The sequence below is a fragment of the Pristiophorus japonicus genome, chromosome 22, assembly GCF_044704955.1.
Source record: "Pristiophorus japonicus isolate sPriJap1 chromosome 22, sPriJap1.hap1, whole genome shotgun sequence".
Taxonomy (NCBI): Eukaryota; Metazoa; Chordata; class Chondrichthyes; family Pristiophoridae; genus Pristiophorus; species Pristiophorus japonicus.
Genome location: NC_091998.1, coordinates 3367013 through 3394938, shown reverse-complemented (window position 1 = coordinate 3394938; position 27926 = coordinate 3367013). Strand labels below are relative to the sequence as shown.

The 27926-nt window shown below is 44.3% G+C and overlaps 1 protein-coding gene across 3 annotated transcripts in view; it reads left to right on the top strand.

The window, feature by feature from the left end:
* Positions 1-27926, top strand: part of LOC139234816 (protein transport protein Sec24C-like) — an 85939-nt gene that overhangs the window by 37258 nt on the left and 20755 nt on the right. For 2 of the 3 annotated variants that reach the window (XM_070865517.1, XM_070865518.1), the window contains exons 5-16: positions 1208-1630; positions 7912-8036; positions 10950-11018; positions 12594-12705; positions 15200-15327; positions 20112-20250; positions 20831-20946; positions 22666-22790; positions 23885-24076; positions 24758-24851; positions 25272-25388; positions 26414-26584. In XM_070865517.1, the coding sequence (XP_070721618.1) occupies positions 1208-1630; positions 7912-8036; positions 10950-11018; positions 12594-12705; positions 15200-15327; positions 20112-20250; positions 20831-20946; positions 22666-22790; positions 23885-24076; positions 24758-24851; positions 25272-25388; positions 26414-26584 (1811 nt within the window). The remainder of the gene's footprint in view (positions 1-1207; positions 1631-7911; positions 8037-10949; positions 11019-12593; positions 12706-15199; positions 15328-20111; positions 20251-20830; positions 20947-22665; positions 22791-23884; positions 24077-24757; positions 24852-25271; positions 25389-26413; positions 26585-27926) is intronic. The other variant, XM_070865519.1, reaches the window with a different exon arrangement.

Here is a 27926-nt window from a genome sequence, read left to right as displayed (position 1 = left end):
TGGCCCCTCCTATTTCTCATCTATATACTGCCCCATGGCGACATTATCCGAAAACACGGAGTCAGTTTTCACATGTAGAGCTGATGACACCCAGCTCTACCTCACCCCACTTCTTTCGACCCCTCCACGGTCTCTAAATTGTCAGACTGCTTGTCCAACATCCAGTACTAGGTGAGCAGAAATGTTCTCCAGTCAAATATTGGGAAGACCAAAGCCATTGTCTTTGATCCCGGCCACAAACTCTGTTCCCTAGCGACCGACTCCATCCCTCTCCCGAGTATCTGTCTGAGGCTGAACCATTGTAACTGCAGCAGTTCGAGCAGTGTTATTGCCAAAATAACCGACAGCTGATAGTGATGATCCAACTGTTCCCAACCTTGGTGTCATATTTGACCCTGAAATTAACTTCCCACCACATATCCACAGCATTACTAAAACCGCCTATTCCCTATTCCACCTCTGTAGCATTGCCCATCTCCGCCCCTGCTTCAGCTCATCTGCTGAAGCCCTCATCCATGCCTTTGTTACCTCTAGACTTGACGACTCCAATGCTGGCCTCCCACATTATACCCTACGTAAACTTGAGGTCATCCAAAACTCGGCAGCCCATGTCCTAACTTGCACCAAGTCCCGCTCACCCATCACCCCCTGTGCTCGCTGACCTACATTGGCTCCTGGTTAAGCAACGCCTCAATTTCAAAATTCTCATCCTTGTTTACAAATCCCTCCATGGCCTTGCTCTGCCCCATCTTTGTAATCTCCTTCAGCCTCAAAATCCCCCAAGATGCCTGCGCTCCTCAAATTCTGCCCTCTGAGCATCCTCGATTTCCATCGCTCAACTATCGGTGGCCGTGCCTTCAACTGCCTGGGCCCCAAGCTCTGGAACTCCCTCCCTAAACCTCGGCCTCTCTACCTCTCTTTCCTCCTTTTAAGACGCTCCTTCAAACCGACCTCTTTGACCAAGCTTTTGGACATCTGCCGTAATTTCTTGTGTAGCTCGGTGTCAATTTTTTGTCTTGCAATACTCCTGTGAAGTGCCGTGGGATGCTTTACTGCATTAAAGATGCTATATAAATACAAGTTATGTTTATTTCTAATTGTCTTGCTTCCTGCCTCAGTTGTGAACTATTGCAAATCATTGTATTGTGTTTACTTTTGGAAGTCTTCTGTGGGAATTCAGTTGACTGTAAATTTCTCTTGTTCACAGGCCCACCAGCTTCTCATCCTCAAACCACAGCAAGTTTGCCACCTGCGGGGCCAGCAACGTACACACAATATTCTACTCCATTACAGAGTATTCCCTCGAGCATAGCCCAGCATCCCTATCCTGGGCAAGCTGCCCCAGTGTCAACTTTCACCTCTCCTCCCACATCTAGTCTTACTGGTGTGAATCTCCCTCCTCCACCTGGGGTGCAAAGACCCCCAACGATGCACGGACCACCGCTGACAGGACAGTCTCCGACAGGGCTCCCTCCGTCCCAGCCTCTGACAGGACTTTACCCAGCCCAGCCTAATCACAGGTCTGCGGGACCTCAGCCTGGTATGCCAGGGGTCATGCCAGGCCCACCACCTCAGGGCTTCCAAGTACATCCAACACAACCAAGTCAGGGATTTATACCTCAACAGAACGGTAGGTCATTTTATGCCTAATACTTGGAGCAGCGTTTTAAGCAGTGGAGGTGACTTATTTACTATTTTGTGTAATATTCCCCTCAAAAGTAATAAATGGGTGAAGCAACTGTTGCACATGAGATGAATCAGTTTGCACCACTTTGTTAATCTGCTCCGGCCACCACGGTCTCAGGTGTAGCACATGCTAGTTTGCGCTGGCAACATTTCAGAGAATCTGGCACTGGTACTTCAAATGGAAAAGGAGAATAGAAAAATACTTTCTCCAATTAACACCCAAGTAATTATGCTATTGGGTGGGGTGGGGGGGAACAGTTGTGAAACTTCAAAGATGAAAATTAAACGTTGTGCCAACTTTTTGTTGGATATTTTCAGTCAAGTGAGGCAGGAATAATGTGAAAAGTCTGCCTCGTGCATGTACTCTTCCAACTTCCGGCAGTCTTTAATTATCATATCTAACTAATTGGAGGCTGCTAGGAATGCATCATTGTTGAACATATTGATTTTCAGCACTATACAATCCAGGACTATTTCCACCAGCCCCCCCATCCCCCCAAATTCAAGACCAATCCACAATTACTGCATAATCCCCTAAACCAATACTATTTAAGATAATTGGCAAAAAAGGCAAGGGTGAGATGAGAATTTTTTTTAACACAGCGAGTTCTGATTTGGAACGCACTGCCTGAAAGGATTCACTCTGGAGCATCCACGATGCTGAGAATGACGTGAGTAGCACGTGGAGCGAGTTGGTCTTACCGCAGGAGAAGGGTCCACAGCCAGCGAGGGAATGGAAGACCAGCAGGAAGAGTAGTGCAAGGAAGGTAGTGCAGGGGTCCCCTGTCGTCATCCCACTGCAAAACAGATACACTGCTTTGAGTACTGTTGAGGGGGATGACTCATCAGGAGAGGACAGCAGCAGCCAAGTTCATGGCACCGTGGCTGGCTCTGTTGCATAGGAGGGAAGGAAAAAGAGTGGGGGAGCGATAGTGATAGGGGATTCAATTGTAAGGGGAATATATAGGCGTTTCTGCGGCCGCAACCGAGACTCCAGGATGGTATGTTGCCTCCCTGGTGCAAGGGTCAAGGATGTCTCGGAGCAGGTGCTGGACATTCTAAAAAGGGAGGGAGAACAGCCAGTTGTCGTGGTGCACGTTGGTACCAACGACATAGGTAAAAAAATGGATGAGGTCCTACGAAATGAATTTAAGGAGCTAGGAGCTAAATTAAAAAGTAGGACCTCAAAAGTAGTAATCTCGGGATTGCTATCAGTGCCACGTGCTAGTCAGAGTAGGAATCGCAGGATAGCGCAGATGAATACGTGGCTTGAGCAATGGTGCAGCAGGGAGGGATTCAAATTCCTGGGGCATTGGAACCGGTTCTGGGGGAGGTGGGACCAGTACAATCCGGACGGTCTGCACCTGGGCAGAATCGGAACTAATGTCCTCGGGGGAGTGTTTGCTAGTGCTGTTGGGGAGGAGTTAAACTAATATGGCAGGGGGATGGGAACCAATGCAGGGAGATACAGGGAAACAAAAAGGAGGCAAAAGCAAAAGACAGAAAGGAGATGAGGAAAAGTGGAGGGCAGAGAAACACAAGGCAAAGAACAAAAAGGACCATTGTACAGCAAAATTCTAAAAGGACAGAGGGTGTTAAAAAAACAAGCCTAAAGGCTTTGTATCTTAATGCAAGGAGTATCCGCAATAAGGTGGATGAATTAACTGTGCAAATGGATGTTAACAAATATGATATGATTGGGATTACGGAGACGTGGCTACAGGATGATCAGGGCTGGGAACTCAACATCCAGGGGTATTCAACATTCAGGAAGGATAGAATAAAAGGAAAAGGAGGTGGGGTAGCATTGCTGGTTAAGGAGGAGATTAAGGCAATAGTTAGGAAGGACATTAGCTTGGATGATGTGGAATCTATATGGGTAGAGCTGCAGAACACCAAAGGGCAAAAAACGTTAGTGGGAGTTGTGTACAGACCTCCAAACAGTAGTAGTGATGTTCGGGAGGGCATCAAACAGGAAATTAGGGGTGCATGCAATAAAGGTGCAGCAGTTATAATAGGTGACTTTAATATGCACATAGATTGGGCTAACCAAACTGGAAGCAATACGGTGGAGGAGGATTTCCTGGAGTGCATAAGGGATGGTTTTTTAGACCAATATGTCGAGGAACCAACTAGGGGGGAGGCCATCTTAGACTGGGTGTTATGTAATGAGAGAGGATTAATTAGCAATCTCGTTGTGCGAGGCCCCTTGGGGAAGAGTGACCATAATATGGTGGAATTCTGCATTAGGATGGAGAATGAAACAGTTAATTCAGAGACCATGGTCCAGAACTTAAAGAAGGCTAACGTTGAAGGTATGAGGCGTGACTTGGCTGGGATGGATTGGCGAATGATACTTAAGGGGTTGACTGTGGATGGGCAATGGCAGACATTTCGAGACCGCATGGATGAACTACAACAATTGTACATTCCTGTCTGGCATAAAAATAAAAAAGGGAAGGTGGCTCAACCGTGGCTATCAAGGGAAATCAGGGATAGTATTAAAGCCAAGGAAGTGGCATACAAATTGGCCAGAAATAGCAGCGAACCTGGGGACTGGGAGAAATTTAGAACTCCGCAGAGGAGGACAAAGGGTTTGATTAGGGCAGGGAAAATGGAGTATGAGAAGAAGCTTGCAGGGAACATTAAGACGGATTGCAAAACTTTCTATAGATATGTAAAGAGAAAAAGGTTAGTAAAAACAAACGTAGGTCCCCTGCAGTCAGAATCAGGGGAAGTCATAACGGGGAACAAAGAAATGGCGGACCAATTGAACAAGTACTTTGGTTCGGTATTCACAAAGGAGGACACAAACAACCTTCCAGTTATAAAAGGGGTCGGGGGGTCGAGTAAGGAGGAGGAACTGAGGGAAATCCTGATTAGCCGGGAAATTGATGGGATTGAAGGCCGATAAGTCCCCAGGGCCTGATGGACTGCATCCCAGAGTACTTAAGGAGGTGGCCTTGGAAATAGTGGATGCATTGACAGTCATTTTCCAACATTCCATTGACTCTGGATCAGTTCCTATAGAGTGGAGGGTAGCCAATGTAATCCCACTTTTTAAAAAAGGAGGGAGAGAGAAAACAGGGAATTATAGACCGGTCAGCCTGACATCGGTAGTGGGTAAAATGACGGAATCAATTATTAAGGATGTCATAGTAGTGCATTTGGAAAGCGGTGACATGATAGGTCCAAGTCAGCATGGATTTGTGAAAGGGAAATCATGCTTGACAAATCTTCTGGAATTTTTTGAGGATGTTTCCAGTAGAGTGGACAAGGGAGAACCAGTTGATGTGGTATATTTGGACTTTCAGAAGGCGTTCGACAAGGTCCCACACAAGAGATTGATGTGCAAAGTTAGAGCACATGGGATTGGGGGTAGTGTGCTGACATGGATTGAGAACTGGTTGTCAGACAGAAAGCAAAGAGTAGGAGTAAATGGGGACTTTTCAGAATGGCAGGCAGTGACTAGTGGGGTACCGCAAGGTTCTGTGCTGGGGCCCCAGCTGTTTACACTGTACATTAATGATTTAGATGAGGGGATTAAATGTAGTATCTCCAAATTTGCGGATGACACTAAGTTGGGTGGCAGTGTGAGCTGCGAGGAGGATGCTGTGAGGCTGCAGAGCGACTTGGATAGGTTAGGTGAGTGGGCAAATGCATGGCAGATGAAGTATAATGTGGATAAATGTGAGGTTATCCACTTTGGTGGTAAAAACAAAGAGACAGACTATTATCTGAATGGTGACAGATTAGGAAAAAGGGAGGTGCAAAGAGACCTGGGTGTCGTGGTACATCAGTCATTGAAGGTTGGCATGCAGGTGCAGCAGGCGGTTAAGAAAGCAAATGGCATGTTGGCCTTCATAGCGAGGGGATTTGAGTACAGGGGCAGGGAGGTGTTGCTACAGTTGTACAGGGCATTGGTGAGGCCACACCTGGAGTATTGTGTACAGTTTTGGTCTCCTAACCTGAGGAAGGACATTCTTGCTATTGAGGGAGTGCAGCGAAGGTTCACCAGACTGATTCCCGGGATGGCGGGACTGACCTATCAAGAAAGACTGGATCAACTGGGCTTGTATTCACTGGAGTTCAGAAGAATCAGAGGGGACCTCATAGAAACATTTAAAATTCTGACACGGTTAGACAGGTTAGATGCAGGAAGAATGTTCCCAATGTTGGGGAAGTCCAGAACCAGAGGTCACAGTCTCAGGATCAGGGGTAAGCCATTTAGGACCGAGATGCGGAGGAACTTCTTCACCCAGAGAGTGGTGAACCTGTGGAATTCTCTACCACAGAAAGTTGTTGAGGCCAATTCACTAAATATATTCAAAAAGGAGTTAGATGAGGTCCTTACTACGAGGGGGATCAAGGGGTATGGCGAGAAAGCAGGAATGGGGTACTGAAGTTGAATGTTCAGCCATGAACTCATTGAATGGCGGTGCAGGCTCGAAGGGCCGAATGGCCTACTCCTGCACCTATTTTCTGTTTCTATGGAAGCAGATTCAATAGTAACTTTCAAAAGTGGAATTGGATAAATACTTAAAAAGGAAGAATTTGCAGGGCTATGGGGAAAGAGATGGGGGAGTGGAACTAATTGGATTGTTGGGAAAATGCTGGAGTCCATTATTAAGGAAGCAGTAGCAGGACATTTGGAAAAGCATAATACAGTCAAGCAGAGTCAACATGGCTTTATGAAAGAGAAATCGTGTTTGACAAATTTGCTGGAGTTCTTTGAGGATGTAACGAACAGGGTGGATAAAGGGGAACCAGTGGATGTGGTGTATTTGGATTTCCAGAAGGCACTCGATAAGGTCCCACATAAAAGGTTACTGCACATGATAAAAGTTCACTGGGTTGGGAGTAATATATTAGCATGGAGAGCGGATTGGCTAATTAACAGAAAACAGAGAGTCAGGATAAATGGGTCATTTTCTGATTGGCAAACGGTAACTAGTGGGGTACCACAGGGATCGGTGCTGGGGCCTCAACTATTTACAATCTATATTAATGATTTGGAAGAAGGGACTGAGTGTAATATAGTCAAGTTTGCTGATGATACAAAGATGGGTGGGAAAGCAAGTTATGAGGAGAACACAAAAAATCTGCAAAGTGATATAGACAGGCTAAGTGAGTGGGCTAACATTTGGCACATGGAGTATAATGTGGGAAAGTGTGAGGTTATCCATTTTGGCAGGGAAAAAAAAAATATCATTTAAATGGAGAGAGATTACAAAATGCTACAGTACAGAGGGGGTCCTTGTGCATGAAATACAAAACGTTAGTCTGCAGGCATGGCAAGTAATCAGGAAGGCAAATGGAATGTTGGCCTTTATAGCAACGGGGATGGAGTATAAAAGCAGGGAAGTCCTGCTACAACTGTGCAGGGTATTGGTGAGACCACACCTAGAATACTGCGAACTGTTTTGGTCTCCTTATTTAAGGAGGGATATATTTGCATTGGAGGCAGTTAAGAGAAGGTTCACTAGGTTGATTCCTGAAATGAAGGGGTTGATTTCGGAAGAAAGGTTGAGCAGGTTGGGCCTGGACTCATTTGAATTTAGAAAATGAGAGGTGATGTTATTGAAACATATAAGATACTGAGAGGCCTTGACAAGGTATTCGAGTCGGAGAGGATGTTTCCCCTCGTGGGGGAATCTGGAATTAGGGGGCATAGTTTAAGAAAAATAATAATTTAGAACTGAGATGAGGAGGAATTTCTTCTCTTGAGGGTTGTAAATCTGTGAAATTCTCTGCCCCAGAGAGCTGTGGAGGCTGGGTCATTGACTATATTTAAGGCGGAGATAGACAGATTTTAAAAGATAAGGGTGTGAAGGATTATGAGGAGCGGGCAGGGAAATGGAGCTGAGGCCAAGATCAGATCAGCCATGATTTTATAGAATGGCGGAGCAGGCTCGAGGGGCCGAATGGCCGACTCCTGCATTGATTTTATGACTTCTTGTTTCTGTTAGATGAGTATTCCGTAGATCCCATTAAATATATGCTTACTATATTCCGTTTCAATCACTGAATTTGTGCAAATACAGGTGAAGTTTGAACAATCCAATTTACAGCAGCACTGGTCTGCCTCGTTAAAGCTGTGACTGGACAGTAACACCCTGTATTTTGCTCATCCTCAACTATGCTGCTCGAAACGTTCCTTGGTGTTGTAATACACAGAAGCACTGTTTGCCACTTAGTTCTCCTGGATTTGTCATGTCTCTGCAGGCTCTTTTGGGCAAATGAGGGCGCCCCAGCCAAATTATGCTGCACCTTACACTGGAACACCAAATTACAACAATCAACCCCAACAACAGCAAAAACGCTTGGATCCAGACAGCATTCCTAGCCCTGTAAGCACCACGATTTCTAACTGTAGTATCTTTGGCTGTTGTGTTCTAATGTTTGCAGAATTGCTTTGTACATTTGCTCATATTTTCTGCTCTAAACTGCTTGTACAAGGATTTGCTTGCATGTGTCCAATGTTTTCAAACTTGTTGGAGACTTGAATATAATCCCCAATATATTCTTTTTACATCTTTATCTGAACATGTTTGCACTTCTGTTCAGCAATTTGGGTTAATATACACTAAAGTCTCATAACTGCAAATGAATAATGTAGTCTTGCTTATCTCACAACTTCGTAATGGTTCCTCCACTCCAAAAATAGTGTTAGTACATGAGTATATAGTGAACTGGCCCCAATCCTCTGCTTCAACTTGGTGTCCTGCACTCTGTGATTGTAGTGGTTGGTACTGTAACTCTGGCAGAGCAAACTAGTCTGTTTCTGATCTGGTGTCAATGTCCTGGCCTCCAGTCTCCTTTTCCCTTTTTTCAACTCTTTCTCTCCCAACCCTTCTCTGCCTGCACCTCCTTGTTGTTTCCCTGGTTGCAGCTTTGCTGAGCCTGAAGTCCCCCAGCTCTAGCCTGGTGCCCTGTGATTTGGCTCTGCAATGCCCGGTGCCTTGCGATTGATTGGCACCGCAGTGCCCAGTGATTGGTTGGCACTGCAATGCCTGGTGCCCTGTGATTGGCACTGCAATGCCTGGTGCCCTGTGATTGGCACTGCAATGCCTGGTGCCCTGTGATTGGCACTGCAATGCCTGGTGCCCTGTGATTGGCACTGCAATGCCTGGTGCCCTGTGATTGGCACTGCAATGCCTGGTGCCCTGTGATTGGCACTGCAATGCCTGGTGCCCTGTGATTGGCACTGCAATGCCTGGTGCCCTGTGATTGGCTCTGCAATGCCTGGTGCTCTGCGATTGATTGGCACCGCAATGCCTGGTGCCCTGCGATTGATTGGCACCGCAATGCCTGGTGCCCTGTGATTGGCACTGCTTTGCCCGATGCGCCACAGCTCTAGCCCGTGCCCTGTGATTGATTGGCACTGCAATGCCCAGTGCCCTGTGATTGGCACTGCAATGCCCAGTGCCCTGTGATTGGCACTGCAATGCCCAGTGCCCTGTGATTGGCACTGCAATGCCCAGTGCCCTGTGATTGGCACCACAATGCCCAGTAATTGACCGGCATCGCAATGCATTCACCTGCTCCTGGAGTCAATCAGACAGGAGAGCAGCACTGGGCTAGAAGCAGGTAGTCAGCCATTGGCTCCAGTTGAGACTTTCTGTAATACCAACCTTGCTGTAACGTGCATTTGACTTTTAACCCATGGTGGCGTTACAATGAGGCTGGTCTGTTACTGGTAACTAATAATAATGCTTAATTATGGAGAATACATTAATGTATATATATTTCTGTGGTGTAGTATCGGTGCATTCCTTAAGTTACTTTAATAAGTACCCCCTAAAAACAAACACATTTTTATATTTGAGTGTTCATTTTATTGGGTGAGTTGTTGCTGACTACTATGGGTTCTAAAGCTGCACTTGGTCTAAAGTGATGGATGAGATGCCTGAATGTTTCTGAAAACAATCTCTTGAGAGTTATGTAAGATAGCAAACAGTGCAGAAAAGAGCAGGTTCAGAATACAATTTCAAACTAAATTGTGATAGTGGGTCACGGGGACACAGATCAAGTTAGTTCAGGAAACGTTGGGATTGTTGGGGAACAGTGCTTTGCAAGTATTGACCAGCACGTAGAATGGACGTTTGGGCAGGGTAGTGGAGATGAGAACTCGAGAGTAATTTGAAGAAACCCTTGGATGCGACAGTGGGGCAATTGCAGGATCTTCCTGAATGGACCCACATCGGTTTGTCTCTTGTGCTGGCCTTGTGGCTTTCCATTTAGGGTTTTACCACAGACTCCTGAAAGCAGATGATGGCGATCACAAGCCTTGTGCCTTTGTCTGGACTACTTCTTCAGTTTCTGGGGAGTGTATTGGCTGCGCACTCAATTATTTTTGCTCTGTCTTAACTGCTGACTGCTTCTTGCTGCAACCTCAGTCCAACTGATCCAACGGAGGAAATGTAATTAACAAAATCCATCCATCGAGAGTCTGGCTTAAATGATGATTCAAGATCGGCCAGCATCCTGGAGTGTTCCAGGGCTTAATGTGGACACGCAAAACTCTGATGGAATAGAGTGGTCATGTTTTACTCTTTAAGGATAGCGTTTCATTGGCAGCAGGAAGTAAATTTTCAGTTGTAAATTTTTGCCATGTGTCACCATCTTGGCAGGCACTTGGGAGGGAATTCTGGTGAGGGAGTTTTGTCTGTCAAAGCTTCTCAATCTGGGAAGGGATTAGTGAGGTCCCTCTGCTGTAATCACCTTCACACCACTGACTGTTTAACAATACAGTGGTTGTAGATACTCTCCAGTCTAGACGCGTCAGCACTCTCGGCTGATGGATCTGTCTGGGTAAGTGGCTCGCAAGAGACTGAAGGGGAGACTAAAAGGGGCATTATAAACATTACACCAAATAAACTTCAACTTTGTATAGTTTCTTGCTGTATTTCTGTTAAAAATGTACTTTGTTTCTGCCTGATTTTCTGAATTAACATTGTTAGACAAGTTGAGAAGCTAACACGTTTTTATGCAAGAAATTGTCGCTCGAACCAGAATATATTTAGCTTACTGTTAGCTTTTTAATATTAAAGCTGTAGAAATGTGAAGAGCCCTGCAAATGGCATTAAGATGAAGAGATAACCGGTGTAACTGAATAACACAACTTGCATGTGCAATGATGTATGTGTAAACGTATGTCAAAGGACTTGCTGATGTGGCACCATTAGTGTGGGAAGGTAGAAGTAACAGTTGTTACTCTTCTGTTTCTCTCCTGTTTTGCTGCTCACTTGTGCCTTTTTAAGCAACTTAATGAACTGCCACCTCAACAGAAAACAAGACATAGAATAGATCCAGATGCAATTCCTAGTCCAGTAAGTCTGCTTGTCTGTAAGTGTGCTCTTACCTTCTGCATTGCTGCCTTTGCGATAACTCCAAAAGGCTTGTTGATCTGCTTATATCAAACACATGCTGTAAGGTCGCAAAAATCTCACCAGCTAATTGATCTATTTTACAACAACACATTATTATAAATGTTAAATGACTTCACATAACTGCTCCTGCCGTGTGAATATTTGCAGTGTCACTCTTTCTGACAGTGTTGGAAGCTAATAGCCATATAACTCGGATTAGTTAATGCTTGAGCAAATTATCCTGGTGATCTGCTTTGGTACCTTACAGACATGTTTCAAGAGGATAGTGTTAGATACAATTGTGTTGCTTAAATCAGATTTAAACTTGCATCCTTAAGTTGGCAAACATTTGTGGTCTTAGTTTTAATTTGCAGCAAAGGCTCGCTTTTGCAAGATGTCACTGCTCTTTCCAATTGCACTTACTTCAATATCCTTGTAAAAGAACACATCATTTTAGCTCTTTCACATTCATTTCATTGTTTCCCACATTGTACACGGGTCAGCAACCCTCCTGTAATTTTTGCTCCCTTTTTGGTTACCTTAATAGTTGCAGAAGACTTCGTTTACCAGTTAATAGTAATATTAATTGTGGGGAGGGGGGTGGCAAAATAAAGTGAGACAAAATCCAATAAGTTAAGTATCGGAATAGCCCAGGGCTAGCTATGACTGCAGGAGTTGGTTGTGCTTTGATACTGTATTTCAGAATGTAAAAGTGGCTCAGTTTAGAGAAGACAATAACTGGATGTGTTTGTGTTTGGAATGTTTTTGTAATTGAGCACCAGTGCTGAATGAGAGAGCCTGTGGTCTCATTGAAGGTCCTACAGCCACTCTCTCGCCTGTAAAGTTGCTTTTGGTCAGCTATGTAATAATATAAGTGCCCTCTTATTAAATAGATTCACAGTGCATACACGATTCCTGCCAAGTTTTTGTTCTTTCCCTTCCCCCATTACCAAGTTTCACTTCCCCTCTCGCCCACTGCTAATTTCTCCCTAACCAATAATTCATCTCCCTGACCCCCAGTGGCTATTGTGCAGTTCCACAGGCATCAAAAGCCCAATTGGTGCCTTGTCCAAATGGCCATTTTCCGTCTAAGCCCGAAGACTGTAAGCAGGCCATTCCACTGTGAAGCGGGTGGAAGAGGCACCACCCCTAAGCCTAATCTTGTGCTCACTTGATGCTCACCCCATGCACTGCTCACCAGTGATCAGGATTGGGACCCTGGGCTCATTTCTTTTTCTTCCCCGCAAGAGTGCTGAAGTCAGTTGTGGCTCACAAGGCACTCTGGCTGAGACCAGCTAACTCCGCACAGACCAGGGTCTGAGCATCTTCCTGCACTACACCAGGCAGGCAGTGCACTTGCTGACTGGAGCGTTGGGGAGCTTTGTTAAATGTACATTCAGTCGTAGCTGGTAGAAATGTGTCTGCTCATCCTTTTATACCAGGGTGCAATGCATTTAGATCCCTCTACAAACTGAAATGAACATCTTGGGTTTTATTGAGTGACGGTTTGAAATGTTGTATTGTGTGCTGTGACAGATCCAAGTGATTGAAGATGATAAGTCAAACCGAGGATCTGAGCCGTTCTCGACTGGTGTAAGAGGACAAGTTCCACCACTCGTTACTACTGACTTCATGGTAAAAGATCAAGGTAGAGTCCCAGTGCTCAGCTTTACATTGTTCAACAAAACACTCTCATATCTTCAGTATTCTGATTCGTGGTAGCACTGCTTACAACCAAAGCATATTTTGCAAATGGGATTGGCTGGCTTGATATAACCCTGTTCATTATATATGTTCAAACTAGTCTGCATAGCTCTAAGTTGTAAAAACTTCAATGCTTTTCACATTAACATAATGTCATACACACTGTTCTTCACACAGTCTTGGTGTGTGTCTGCCTTCAGAGAAAGCTGCCAATACAACCTTTAGTCTGCTCAAGGGTGTGAATCAAGTTATAAACTGCCATTTGATTCCAATGGAGAGAAGTTCAAAAATGGGATGGAGTTGACAATTTGGGATATAATGAGAAGTTGTCTAGCCATTTGATTATCTTCAGTTGCAAGATTGGATTGGATTACTTCTCGACCTCTGAGCACAGCCAGTGTTGCAGTACACGGACTGTCCGTGACTCTTCACTCGTCTGGTTTTTGGGAAAAGAATGATCATTTTGTGTGTTGAGTCAAGAAAATTTTTTGAAACACCTCGAGATTAAAAAAAAAAGCAGTTGATATTAAAAGCTTCATCCCGCACCTTTTACAGCCAGGCATCTCCAGAAGTTGTTCAACAGTAAGCTCCACTGCCCTAGCGTGTACTGGACTTGCACAGTTCCCTTCAGCACCTTCCACAGATGGAAATAAAAGCCATTTAGCTCATCGTTCATCCCTCCAATCACAGCAGCTTGTTGCATTTTGAATATTCTCAGTGTATATTCCTTGATTATCTTGCTTGGTAAATTAGTGCGAACAGCTATCACCGAGTAAATGTTTTTCTTAATTCTGATGTAAATATACTTTTCACTCATTTCCTCTTGTCTTGTGTGTAGTTTAAAATGGAAAAAAATCTTGCTTTCCCTCCTCTGTACAATATAATATTTGACCAGTGTTCCAAGTTCCTTCCCTTAGCTGCTTAATCTTTCCTCATAATTCATCCGCTTGACACTTGGATCAGTCTTCGTGCACTCTGTGACCTACACTGAACACCAAGTGTGGTGTGAGGAGTGTATTCGGAAATCTTTGCCATATTTATAAACTTGTATTCTGCTATTCTGGCTCTGTCTCCCAATATTCTATTTTTTTTAATTGTACATTGACAGTCACCCGACTCCAATTATCTTTGAAGTCGTCTTGTGCTAACAAAATCCATTCATTGCAGACTTGATCCATTTTTTCCAACCTATGTGTGATGCTTCACATTTGGGAGTATTGGGATGTAATTTGCCCAATTGCATAACTGATCTAAATTATTTTTTAAATCTTTTGCTGCTCCCTTTTTGTGCTCCTCTCCATCCCGATTGCTCTGGAAGGCACTGTGGTTCAGTATATTGGCCACTCGCCACATGGGGCTAACTAGGAATGCAGATGTGGCTAATTGCATTTCTGATTTTTTCATGGGGTGTGTGCATGTGCACTTCAACCATTTTGGGCGTTTGTTGAAGTGCTAAGACTAAAAGCCAAGTGTGCGAGTGTTATTGTGAGAGCTTTACTTTCTTGGTTACTGAATAATGTTTAAGTAAACATACATGTGAGGTATATTTACCTGTATTGCGTGAGTGTGTGTGTGTAAGGTGTTTTCTCCTAAAATTAGTGCATGTGGTTAAAATGGTGTTCCCATAGCCTACCCTGTGTCTAGTTAACGATTTCTATTGGGCAGCACTGTGCTAAGGGATATGTGGATGTAAACAATCCTCAAAGCATTAAATTTGGACAGATCACTGATTTTTGACATCGACATAAAAAATAGGTGCAGGAGTAGGCCATTTGGCCCTTCGAGCCTGCCACGCCATTCAATGAGTTCATGGCTGAACATGCAACTTCAGTACCCCATTTCCTGCTTTCTCGCCATACCCCTTGATTCCCCCTAGTAGTAAGGACTAGATCTAACTCCTTTTTGAATATATTTAGTGAATTGGCCTCAACAACTTTCTGTGGTAGAGAATTCCACAGGTTCACCACTCTCTGGGTGAAGAAGTTTCTCCTCATCTCGGTCCTAAATGGCTTCCTCCTTATCCTTAGACTGTGACCCCTGGTTCTGTACTTCCCCAACATTGGGAACATCCTTCCTGCATCCAACCTGTCTGAACCCGTCAGAATTTTAAACGTTTCTATGAGGTCCCCTCTCATTCTTCTGAACTCCAGTGAATACTCCTGCACCTATTTTCTATGTCTATGTCTATAACTCAGTGATCTGTCCAAATTTAACGCTTTGAGGATTGTCTGCAGTATATGGTGCAAGTTCTCATTCTCATTGAGTGAGGTAAATGGAGACGAATTTGTGTAAAATTGACGTTCTGTTTTTATTTGAATTGCTAATCCAAATCAAGCGCAGCTTTTGTAACAAAACAGCTCCTTCATATTCTGCTGTGCAATGCTTTTATAGACGCAGGAGTATTGGAATATTACAACTTGTTTGTGCTTGCCTTGCAGGGAATTCAAGTCCTCGTTTCATTCGATGTGCAGCTTACAATATTCCTTGCACTTCAGATATGGCAAAACAATGCCAAGTTCCCCTTACTGCAGTTGTTAAACCGCTTGCTACATTACCAGCTGATGAGGTAAACGCACTGAAATCTTTGCTTCAAATGTTCAAACTATATTCCCTTTTATTGGATACACTATTTCAAGTCTTGGTCTCTATTGGCTTCCCCCCCCCCCCCCCCTCTCACACAACACAGGTATATCAGGTAAAAGATTCTATACTGCACTGAAATATTCTCGGAGATAATTATTCACCTGGCTTAAGTGCTTTCAACCAAAAGTTTAACCGTCAGCCTAAATACCCTGATAGATGGCCAGTTTAATCGGTGATTAGATGAGCCTTTCGGACTCGGAAGATTATCCGGTTCGGTCCATGGCTTTGTATTGAGTTACGAAGGCGGTTTAGATGCTAGAGTTAGCTTCGTTGCTTTTCTATTAAATGAGGGAGGGGGAAATTGCCTATGGTTTGCAGCTCCAATTGCAAACCTGAAAGCTCTGCTGGGAGTGCGCACATGCGGAAAGGCCCAGAGAGGGCAAGAATCCTGGAATGATTTAAGAAACCACTGAACATCGTCACGGTGGGGCTGTAGGCTCTCTGTGGCTGCGTGAGCTCAGGTGGGCCAAATAGCCGCCTTCACCTGTGCCGAGGCACCAAGCACTCTGTCACTCCGCACAGGTGAATAGCGGCTGCTTGGCTGACTTCCTGGGGAGTGACTGGCACTTGCGAAGTAGTTCCCCCAACAGAGTTGATGCCTTTAGGAAGGGAAGGGAAAAAATTAACAAGAAAAGGAAGGGGAAATAGCTTGCAAACTTAAAGTGGGGTCCGTAAGTCAATTTTATTGGTCACTTCACAATTTAAATATTTCCAGTCCTGGATTTGTGGGTTTCCAGGCTTGTTTGCAGTGACTGTCCCAATATAAGGACTGAAGCTGCTTGACTGGACGTCTCCACATCAGTGATGCCACTGTCCTTGCCCCAGGAAATGCAGGCATTCAGTGAGAAATAACAATATTCAAAAACAAAACATTTTTATCTCTTATCTTTTTCCTCTCATCATTTTCCCATTTTTCTCTCTCTATCTGTTTCCTTCCTTCTGTGTTTCTCTCCGTCGGCTTCTCTTTTCTTTCTTCCCACATTCTCTTGCTCTTTGTCTGTCTCTGTTTCTCTCTCTCTCTCTCTCTCTCTCTCTTCCCTCCACCCCCCCCCCTATTAAAGCAGATAATGTTGGATTTTATTTAAGTGAGGTGATATGCTATCCTCGTACTCTATTACATTTCTGAACAGCTAATTCCACCTCTCCAAGTCAGCTGGAGTGAGACATGATACTGAATTTGTTGCGTTTGTCATTATTCCACAATATGCCTCTGAAATTAAATCCGACTGTAAGTGGGTAGGTCTGTGTAGCTAACAACGTGAAGAATTGCACCCCTAGTGTGGTCACAGGGAGCTTTTGTCTGCAGAAGCTCTCTAAATTTATCATCCTGTTCATAGGTTTTGCGCGTGGGGAAAATTAGCCCTCGTTTTACTTCACAGAAACCTGTTTCCGTAAATCTAAATGTTGTGAGCTGGAGAGCAATGCTTTACTTCAATAAACACCTAGCTTGCCAGTGTTTGCTGTAAAGTCCACGTGGGCGATGGTTGCTTTGCTGACAGAATGAGACAGAACCCCAGCAACAAATGAAGCTGAATAGAATGTGCAATCTTTTTCAGTTAATAGCGAGTTTAATTTTTTATTGGACTTCTTTGTGGCGACGCTTCCATTTTGCCTGGTGCAGCTGTTGAGCTGAATCCGAATGCTGTAAATGACACCAGGCTCTGGAGGTTAGATCAGCACATTCGGTTTAGACATTTCAAATTCCTGGATCATGCACTTGTGAGATGCAGTTAATACCAGCAGCATGCATTGCATTTTTCCCTTTTTGGATTTAGGAAAAACTCTTGGGTTGGAATAGTTCGAGAATTACTGTGCGTGTATATTTCCAAGATAAAAAATGTGAAATAGTTTGGCGTGAAAGTAATTAATCGCTGCTATAAAACCCAGTCGTGCATTGTCCACTAATGTCAACTATTTTGTGAAGCTTCCAATATGGATTACGCTCGAGAAATATCGCTGAATCAATGCAGCTAAACAAGATAGCTGCGCCCCTCCGCTGTTTGGATGTGAATTGGCCACTGAAAGGCTACTTGCTTCCACGCCAAACAGGTGTTTCAATGAAAGACTTAATATTCCAGGTCCTGAACTACATCCTGAAGGGTGGAAGATGCCTGTACGTGGATTTTTTTAATGTGTGGTGGCCGTTGCACACCAGTCACCACACGGGCTTGACAGAGCTAGGTCTTGGTCCAGTGGCAAGGGGTAACCAAGACGACTGGAGACCAGCTCTGCTGCACGGACCTAGTGCGCACACACATCGCAGTGTGGGCTGGCCCGTGCTGCCCCGGGTCCTCACCTCTTCTGGGGCCCAATCACATCCCTCTACGAACTCTCGCCGCTCCTTCGCCCAGACATCGCTACTCCTGCTGTGGCTGCCCATGCTCCAATCAGTGACCTGGATCTTGGTGACGTCCAATCCAGTCGCCCTATTCACAGCCGTCACACTCCTGCAGCAACATGCGCTGCTCCTTGTAGTGGCATGTCACCGCGTGTTACTCCCTCGAATTTCTCCGGCCTGCTGATGGTCTTGCAGGCCGGGACCGCGGCGATTCCCGGACCGGGCCACCGCACGTTGCTCCCTTTCATGGCCCCATTACAGGAGGATAACTGGTGACTGTCTCCTAATAAGAACATAACATAAGAAATAGGAGCAGGAGTAGGCCATTTGACCCCTTGAGTCTTTTCTGCCATTCAGTAAGATCATGGCTGATCTGATCATAGACTCAGCTCCACTTCCCTGCCTGCTCCCCATAACCCTTCACTCCCTTATCGCTCAAATATCTGTCTATCTCCGCCTTAAATATATTCACTGACCCAACCTCCACAGTTCTCTGAGGCAGCGAATTCCATAGATTTACAACCCTCAGAGAAGAAATTCCTCATCATCTCAGTTTTAAATGGGCAGCCCCTTATTCTGAGACTATGTCCCCTAGTTTTTGTTTCCCCTATGAGTGGAAATATCCTCTCTGCATCCACCTTGTCGAGCATTATCCCCTCATTATCTTATATGTTTCAATAAAATCACCTCTCATTCTTCTGAACGCCAATGTGTATAGGCTCAACCTATTTTCATAAGTCAACCCCCTCATTTCTGAAATCAACCTAGTAAACTTTTTCTGAACAGCCTCCAATACACGTATATCCTTCTTTAAATAAGGAGACCAAAACTGTACACCGTACTCGAGGTGTGGCCTTAACCATACTCTGTACAGTTGTAGCAGGACTTCTCTGCTTTTATACTCTATCCCCCCTTGCAATGAAGGTTAACATTTCATTTGCTTTCCTGATTACTTGCTGTACCTACATACTAACTTTTTGTGTTTCATGTACAAGGACCCCCAGATCCCTCTGTACTGAAGCACTTTGCAATTTTTCTCCATTTAAATTATAATTTGCTTTTCTATTTTTTTCTGCCAAATTGGATAACCTCACATTTTCCCACATTATACTCCATCTGCCAAATGTTTGCCCACTCACTAGCCTGTCTATATCCCTTTGCAGATTTCTTGCGTCTTCCTCCTCACAATTTGCTTTCCCACCCATCTTTGTATCATCAGCAAACTTGGCTACATTATACTCGGTCCCTTCCTCCAAGTCATTAATATAGATTGTAAATAGTTGAGGTACCAACACCGATCCCTGTGGCACTCCTAGTCACTGTTTGCCAACCAGAAAATGAACCATTTGTCCCGACTCTCTTTTCTATTAGTTAGCCAATCCTCAATCCATGCTAATATATTACCCCCAACCCCGTGAATTTTTATCTTGTGCAGTAACCTCTTATGTGGCACCTTATAGAAAGTAATAACAACGTATTTATATAGCTGCAGATAAGGACTATGAATAAAAAAACCTGTTGCTATCCCAGCTAACAGCAAAAGTTTTTATAAATATATTGAGAGAAAGTTTGTGAAAGGGGAATGTGGGTCCATGAAAGTGAGATGCAGGCAGGATGGAAATGTTAATTGAGTACTCTGTATCCCTCTTCAGAGTGGAGGAGGATAAAATTCCAGTGGTACAAGGGGACCTGAAATAGGTCAAGGGGAGGAACTTAGTGGATTTGATCGAAGTTTTTAAAAAAAGATAATGGAGAAAATAACAGGACAAAATAGTCAACTCTCCAGCATCTAAGAGTTTCCACGAATACCTGCAGTAAGAAATAGGTGAGGAAATTGCAGGTGCGTTGGTCACTCCAGTGGATTGAGCAAATCATTTTGGCTGACACTTCAGTGCCGTACAGAGGGAAGACTGCATTATCAGAGGATGAGATGTTATACTGAAGCCCCGTCTGCCCTCTTGGGATGATGTTAAAGATCCCACAGTACTATTTAAAGAGATGGGGAGTTCTCCTGGCCAACATTTATCCCTCAATGAACGCCACCATAACAGATTATCTGGTCATTACCTCATTGCTGTTTGTGGGACACTTGCTGTGTGCAAATTGGCTGCCTTGTTTGCCTCTAACAATCGTGAGTACAGTTCAAAAATACTTCATTGATGATGCAAAGCTTTGGGGCGTCCTGTGGATGTGACAGGTGCTAGATAAATGGACACTCTTTAAATGATGGGGTGTGTAGGCTTATTTGCAAACCAATCTGAACTATTGTTAGAATGGAAATATCTAACCTCCATTATTTCTGTAAATTTGAGTATTGTGTTGATAACTTGTGTAACTGTATTAACCTTTGCATTGTCTTCTAATTGCAGGCGCCCCCTTACATTGTAGATCATGGTGAGACTGGTCCAATAAGGTGCAATAGGTGCAAGGCCTACATGTGCCCCTATATGCAGTTTATTGAAGGTGGGAGGAGGTTCCAGTGTGCATTCTGCAGCTGTGTCACTGAAGGTAATCCCCTTTGTCCTGTTAGGAGGAAACTGTTGAGCTATTTGAATAATTTCCACTTCCTGTTCAACTTTCACTTAAAATACTATCGGAGGACAGCCGAGTCAAGTTCACCAATCTCCACGCAGCGCAGGGTTGAATGTAACTGTGCTGAACATGTCAGGAGCTGCATTTGAGAGTTGACATGCTCTGCTTTTCTTCTGCCTTCCCCACACTCTCTGCAGAAGAGGGAGCTGAAACTAGCAATCGGCCAGGCACCCAAGTGTAAATTTCTGTTCGAACAGTCTCTGGTCTCCGAGTACTCCAACTTTATAACACCAAGGCTACCTGTTCTGCAAGACATTTGGCGTGTCATCAGATATACCTCTCTGGTTTTTGATATTTTTTAAGATGCTTTTTCTGGAAATAGATATTGTTGAAATACATAACTTCAGTTTAAAAATAGCAGATTAGTGAGTGGTGTATGGATCGAGTTTTTAAAGTTTGTGTAACTGACTTGTCCAAATGCCTTTCCCATCCTTCCTAACTGCCTATTCTGGTACCTGGTCTGACTGTATTGTAACACATATTTCTCTTTCCCCAGTACTGCCTCACTATTTCCAACATTTGGATCATACTGGCAAGCGAATGGACTACTATGACCGACCAGAACTCTCACTCGGTTCCTATGAATTTTTAGCTACTGTAGACTACTGCAAGGTACTTTATTGCAGTAATTATACTCCTTGATCTGCAATCCCGTACCATGGTAGTAAATTATACATTTTAAATCCTCCCCGTTATAATTTGCAGAGACACGATATATTCTGCAAATCTTTTCCAGGTTTCCTGATTCAGATTTTATCCTGTGATTATTGCATGATATATCTTTCATTTTGTGGCTTTGAATGATTCATCATTTAAGTTAACTTACCTAGGTAATTATATTTCTGTTTGTAAATTCACTGCCACTTTTTTGTGCAATTTAATGTCGTCAGACAACAAAGCAATAAATCCGATTTGTTGCTGATATATGGTTTACTCTCGATGTTTAGTAAAGTTTCCCATTAGTGCTTTACTTGCTGTCAGATACAGGAGTGCAGATACTCGGGAATTATTTTTACCTTGTTGACTCCTGGGCAGCACCTTGTTGCCTGCTGTGTTTGCATTGACGTCTGTCCATGGCTGGCTTTAAGCAATATCAAAGGAATATTTATCAATGAGGAATTGCTGTACACTAAGAGCATGAATGTACAAGTTAAATTACAAAGTCCATTCTTACAATTGGGTGAAAGGATATTTTCAATTCAGTGCAGCTTGGTGCTCTATCAATATTTAGCAGTGTTTTTCGCTTGTGTGTACCAAATTCTGCCAAGCTTTTTTTTTGGTGGTGGGGTGGGGGGGCGCGGTTGGGGGCAGGGTGATGCTACGCTGTTTAGGGATTTCCTCCAACTTTGTCAAGATAAAAATCAAGATAAACCAACAACATCCCTTTTGTACAAATTAATCTGACAATAGCATCAGCAGCACTCTGCAATTGAGCCATCTGCTCTGCTCGCTTCAAGTGGGTTTCCCGTTGCCAGGTTTCTCTCATTTATCCTGCTGATGGCTGTGACTGATGCTTGGGGCAGGTCCCGAAGGGCCAGAAGCTCTCTCTTACCTCACCTCAGTGGCCGTTCGGTATGTGCCTGGACAGTGAGTATTGCTGAATCATCATCATCAGCATAGGCAGTCCCTCGGAATTGAGGAAGACCTGCTTCCACTCTAAAAGTGAGTTCTCAGGTGGCTGAGGAGTCCAATAAAGTAATTACAGTCCCTGTCACAGGTGGGACAGACAGTAGTTGAAGGAAAGGGTGGGTGGGGAGCCTGGTTTGCCGCACGCTCCTTCCGCTGAATGCGGTTGGTTTCTGCATGCTCTCGGCGATGAGACTCGAGGTGCTCAGTGCCCTCCCGGATGCTCTTCCTCCACTTAGGGCGGTCTTGGGCCAGGGACTCCCAGGTGTTGGTGGGGATGTTGCACTTTATCAATGAGGCTTTAAGGGTGTCCTTGAAACGGTTCCTCTGCCCACCTGGGGCTCGCTTGCCATGCGAAGCTCTGAGTAGAGTGCTTGCTTGGGGAATCTCGGGTCGGGCATGCGGACGATGTGGCCCACCCAGCGGAGCTGGTCGAGCGTGGTCAGTGCTTTGATGCTGGGGATGTTGGCCTGGAGGAGAACACTAACGTTGGTGCGCCTGTCCTCCCAATGGATTTGCAGGATCCTGCGGAAGCAGCGCTGGTGGTACTTCTTCAGTGCTTTGAGATGTCTGCTGTATATAGTCCACGTCTCTGAGCCATATAGAAGGGTGGGCACAGCTGTGGCCAAGGTTGGTGCAGGATGCTTTGCAGACAATGGACTTGAGATCCTTCCGCTGAAATTTCATATAGGCTTTCTTTTACAGAACAATAAAGTTCCTAATCCACCTGCTTTCATCTTTATGATTGATGTGTCCTACAATGCACTGAAGAGTGGGCTCGTTCATCTACTGTGTGAGGAGCTTAAAACTCTGCTGGATTACCTTCCAAGGTGAGAGAATATTTGCTGTTGCTGCATAAATGGTAATAACCAAAGTCCATTGTCAATGGTTTCTCAACCGTGTTGTTCTCGTGTATCAGCAGTAATCTAATTGAAAGAAGTCGCCATCTACTCCAGTACTTAAAATCATTATACTTTAAATGTATTCTTAACCACCTCTGTTCTAAGCTTCTCCAGTCTCTCCTCGTAGCTGAAGTCCCTCATCCCAAGTACCATTGTAGTAAATCTCCTCTGCACCCTCTCCAAAGGTCTTGACATTGTTCCTAAAATGTGGTGCCCAGAATAGCACACAGTAATCCAGCTGGGTTTAGAGTTTAGCATAACCATCCTTGTTTCTGTACTCTCTGCCTCTGTTTATAAAGCCAAGGAAGCAGTGTGCTTTTTAACAGCCTTCTCAACTTGTCCTGCCACCTTCAAAGGTCTGTGTACGTAAACCCTCAGCTCTCTCTGTTCTTGCACCCCCTTTAAAATTGTGCCTCTCCTCATTCTTCCTTTCAAAATGCATTACTTCACATTTCCCTGCATTCAATCTCATCTACCATATGTCCTCCTGAAGTCTGTTTCTATCCTCCTCATTGTATACTGCATTTCCAAATCTTGTGCTATTTGTAAGCTTTGAAATTATGCCCTCATTAATATGTATCAAAAAGAGCTGCGGTCCTAATGCTGACCCCTGGGGGATACCAATGCACACTGCCCTCCACTCTGGAAAAACAACCGTTCATCACAACTCTCTGCTTTCTGTCCCTTCGCCAAAGTTGTACCCGCTTTAATCCCAAGGGAATTGCAGCCACTTCTTTACTTTTGCGGATTAGCTGTGCTACAATATCCATAACCACGACGACCAAAGAAATGTATGTCGTTCCTTCACACCCGGTGAGAAGTTTCTAAGCGGAAAACTGCTGCCACTGCTGCCATGTTCTGTGGCCCTGATCGTTGCTCATTTGCTTACAGTCTATGTAGCATTGTTGCAGCATGACGCACCCTATTAACGGCACTTCACTTAGGACCGAATATTACTTCAAGCATTGTGGTGCTGCAAAGGAATCTCTCTAGTTTTCAACTTGTTGCTTTTCCTCCTCCAGGGAGGGCAACGCAGAAGAATCGGCGCTAAGGGTTGGATTTGTAACTTACAACAAAGTTCTGCATTTTTACAACGTGAAGAGCTCGTTGGCTCAGCCACAGATGATGGTGGTTTCTGATATCGCCGACATGTTTGTCCCCTTGCTTGACGGATTCCTGGTCAATGTAAATGAGTCACGGACTGTCATAAACAGGTAAGCACCCATCCAGTGATCTTACAGCATCACATCCCAGCCCCAACTTTCAAACTGATGGTTACAGCGTGGTATTCTGGAGTGTCATGTTTGTACTCCGAGATTTAATAATTGTTCAGTAATGACTCCATTGTGTCACAGCCCTTCGAACTCCCAAACCCATTCCTTCTGGTGTGCGGATAATAGTTGGAAACCTGAATTGTCATTTAATGTTACAAAATCTGAAACTAGTTACTAAAATATTGGTGCCACTGCTTGTGAAAGAACATTCTGTTGGTACTCTGATGATGGGACTTGGACAGGTCGTCAGAACTCAAATCGGGCTGGTTTCCTGACATTTTCTTCTGGTGCATTCCCATATATTGCCAGATTTATTGAATTCAGTTTTCTGACTTAACATGGTGGGATTTGAACTCTTGTCCTCTGGGTTGCTAGTTTTGGACCGTAACCATATCCTTCCTTACTGACGGGGATCTTGTGTATTGTGAAAGGTAGGCTCTTGAAAGTACTGTACAACATTTTAATTCTCCTTATTTGCAGTTTGATCTGAATGTGATGTTTGGTAAATGTTGGCGTAATGTACTCATTGCAGTTCACGGAACTGAATTACAATCTTGCTGTTCAACGAAGGATTTAATAATGACGACAAAATAATTCATTCAGTCTTTTCCCCCCCCCCAGTTTGTTAGAACAGATTCCTGAGATATTCGCTGATACCAGAGAGACAGAGACAGTCTTTGGACCCGTCATTCAGGCTGGTCTGGAGGCTCTTAAGGTAAGACTTCCTTTTATATGCAAAGCTGCTTAGAGTTAGCATTTTGTTTTAACAATGACCGCTGAATATCCAGATCAGGGGGATTGCAGCTGTGTACAGTGACATCACGATTCCCAGTCAAAGTGAAGATGATTGGATAATTCCCCCGTCAATCCCTGCTGTCAGTACTAGGATTGACTTTACGCACATCATTGCATTGTGTAACTATCCTCCACTCATGCATTCTGCTGGAGAAATTATCCTGCCTTTATCGGCGAGACATTGTTGCAGTTTCGGTCATGAGTTCTGTTTGCTGTAGTTCGTGGAGACTCTTATGTTTGCCGTAAGTTCTGCCCTGCCTCCAACATTGGCTGTCACAGCGGTGTCAGTAGACCCCCTGACCATTGGCTTGCTTTGCTGATCAGTATTTTGTACTTGCAGGCAGCAGAGTGTGCAGGCAAACTGTTTATATTTCATTCATCCCTGCCTCTCGCTGAAGCACCCGGAAAGCTGAAGAATAGAGACGACAAGAAGCTTATTAACACAGACAAAGAGAAGGTAGGATGGTCAAGATGCCTTTTCTGTCATTTGCAATTTATTATTTGTGAGCTAGTTGAAAAGTGAAGCATTTTCTGAGTAATTTTTAAAAAAAAAACTATATATATTCATTCTCTGAATGTGGATTGAACCGACAATGCCACATTTACAGCCCACCCCGAGCTGCTCTGAGTACATTGAGAGTCCACCATGCAATGTGGATCTGGAGCTGCATGTCGGCCAGGCAGCAGTGGCTGGTTGCTTTCCCTGAAGGGCGTTGGTCAGCCTGTTGGGTTTTTAACAACAATCTGACAGCTTCCATGGTTATTTTACCTGATGCAAGCCCACAGATCACCAGATTTAAGGAACTGAATTTCCCATTTGGCCATGGTGGGATTGAAACTCACAGATTGCTCATCCTGGACTGTAACCACGAGAGTCTCGTAACAGTTACAGCGGTGGTTTCCTGCACAGAAGCAGTTTCAGTCTGCTAAACCTGATACTGTGTCCGCGCTGAGCCGCTGCACAAAGCCAGCGAGGGATGCGGCTCAGTGTCGAGAGGAAAGGTTTCGAGGAACAATGGGTGAGGGGAAGCGGAAATGGAGACTCTTTGAAGAATGGGAGAGAATATGGATAAAGGATGCAGTGGAACGGGGGATTAGAAGGGAAAAACAATTTGCCGGAAGCATTTCCTCTCGGAATTGTCCTTTTTTTAAAAAAAAATGACTGTGGTTAGAGAATTCTCTCCCCGAACCAATTTCAATGTTTAAGTCAAATAAGGGCTGACTGGTGCAGCTTTAACACACTAACAATGGAAAGTCTCTTTGGAGTAAGGAAATCCACTGCGAATAAAGCACTGCTAGTGTGTTCATATGTGGTCACAGAGGCTTATCGCGCGTGCTTCCCCCTCACGCCCACTCTCTCCCTCTCACCCCTGTCCCTCTCTCCCTCTCACCCCTGTCCCTCTCTCCCTCTCTCTCTCCCCCTCCCCCCCGCCTCTCTTTCCCCCCTCGCTTTCTATTAAACATATACATTTGTTATTGCAGGTTCTGTTCCAACCTCAGACTAGCTTTTACAATAACCTGGGCAAGGAGTGTGTGGCACAAGGATGCTGTGTGGATCTCTTCCTATTTCCCAATCAGTACGTCGATGTGGCTACTTTAGGACTGGTTACTTACCAGACCGGGGGTTCCATTTACAAGTACACCTATTTCCAGGTAATGTTTTTAATTTGTACGATTGCTGTTGCCACACCGGAATTTCACAATTGTCATTCAGAGATTTAACCGACCTACCTCCTCCTGTGCACAATGATTCTGTCATAGTGGGGCTATCTAGGAAACGTGCATCCTTCCTGTAACAAGGAATGTTTTCTCACATCTCCCATTTATAGTTAACTGGCTTCAAGGGCAGTGATTTTTGAGCTGGATCACTTACTATGAATTACTACAATAAAATGTTATTTTAAAACTGATTTTTCTTTTGAATTGAATGTAAAAGTCACTGTTATTTCTCTGTTTGGAGACTAAATCCTGACCTCCCATTGTGCATCAGAAGTCCATATTCCTTGTGCATACTGAGTGCAAGTCACGCGCCTCATCTTGCTGGTCACTGTGGATAGGATGAGGCAGCTGTGGGGAGCAAGAGAGGTGGATGTGTGTTCAGGACCCCGGTGAGCAGTTTCTGATGATCTCAGCAGTTGCATCAGGGAGCTGTGGGGAGCAAGAGAGCAACTACTTTCTGGGGAAACAGGTGACCGGGTACTGTGTTGCTCAGACTGCTCTTGCACACTTCATTGATGCCACAAATAGTCTTCGAGCAAATTGTCTGCCCTCTTGGTGTGAGGAGGAGAGAGAAGTTGGACTAAAATGCACTGGGAAAACAGATTGAAGTGTGGGACGGTTGATGAACAGTGGTGTACATTTAAATAGATATTTCACAACTCAAGAAAAATATATTCCAGTAGGGAGGAAAGGGTGCAAGAGAAAAGATAGCCATCCGTGGCTAACTAAAGAAATAAAGGACAGTCTCCGATTTAAAAACAAGGGCATGCAAAGTGGCCAAAACTAGTGGGAGGACAGAAGATTGGGAAACTTTTAAAAGCCAGCAAAAACTGATTTAAAAAAAATGATTAATAAAGGGAAGATATGAAAGTAAACTAGCACAAAATATTAAAACAGGTAGCAAGAATTTCTAAAGGTATATAAAAAGAAAAAGAGTGACTAAAATAAGTGTTGGTCCCTTAGAGGACGAGACCGGGGAATTATTAATGGGGAACATGGAGATGGCAGAAACTCTAAACAAGTATTTTGTATCAGTTTTTTACGGTAGAGGACACTAACAATATTCCAACAGTGGATAGTCAAGGGGCTATAGCGGAGGAGGAACTTAACACAATCACAATCACTACGGAGGTGGTACTCAGTAAGATAATGGGACTAAAGGCAGATAAATCCCCTGGACCTGATGGCTTGCATCCTTGGGTCTTAAGAGAAGTAGCAGCAGGGATTGTGGATGCATTGGTTGTAATTTACCAAAATTCCCTGGATTCTGGGGAGA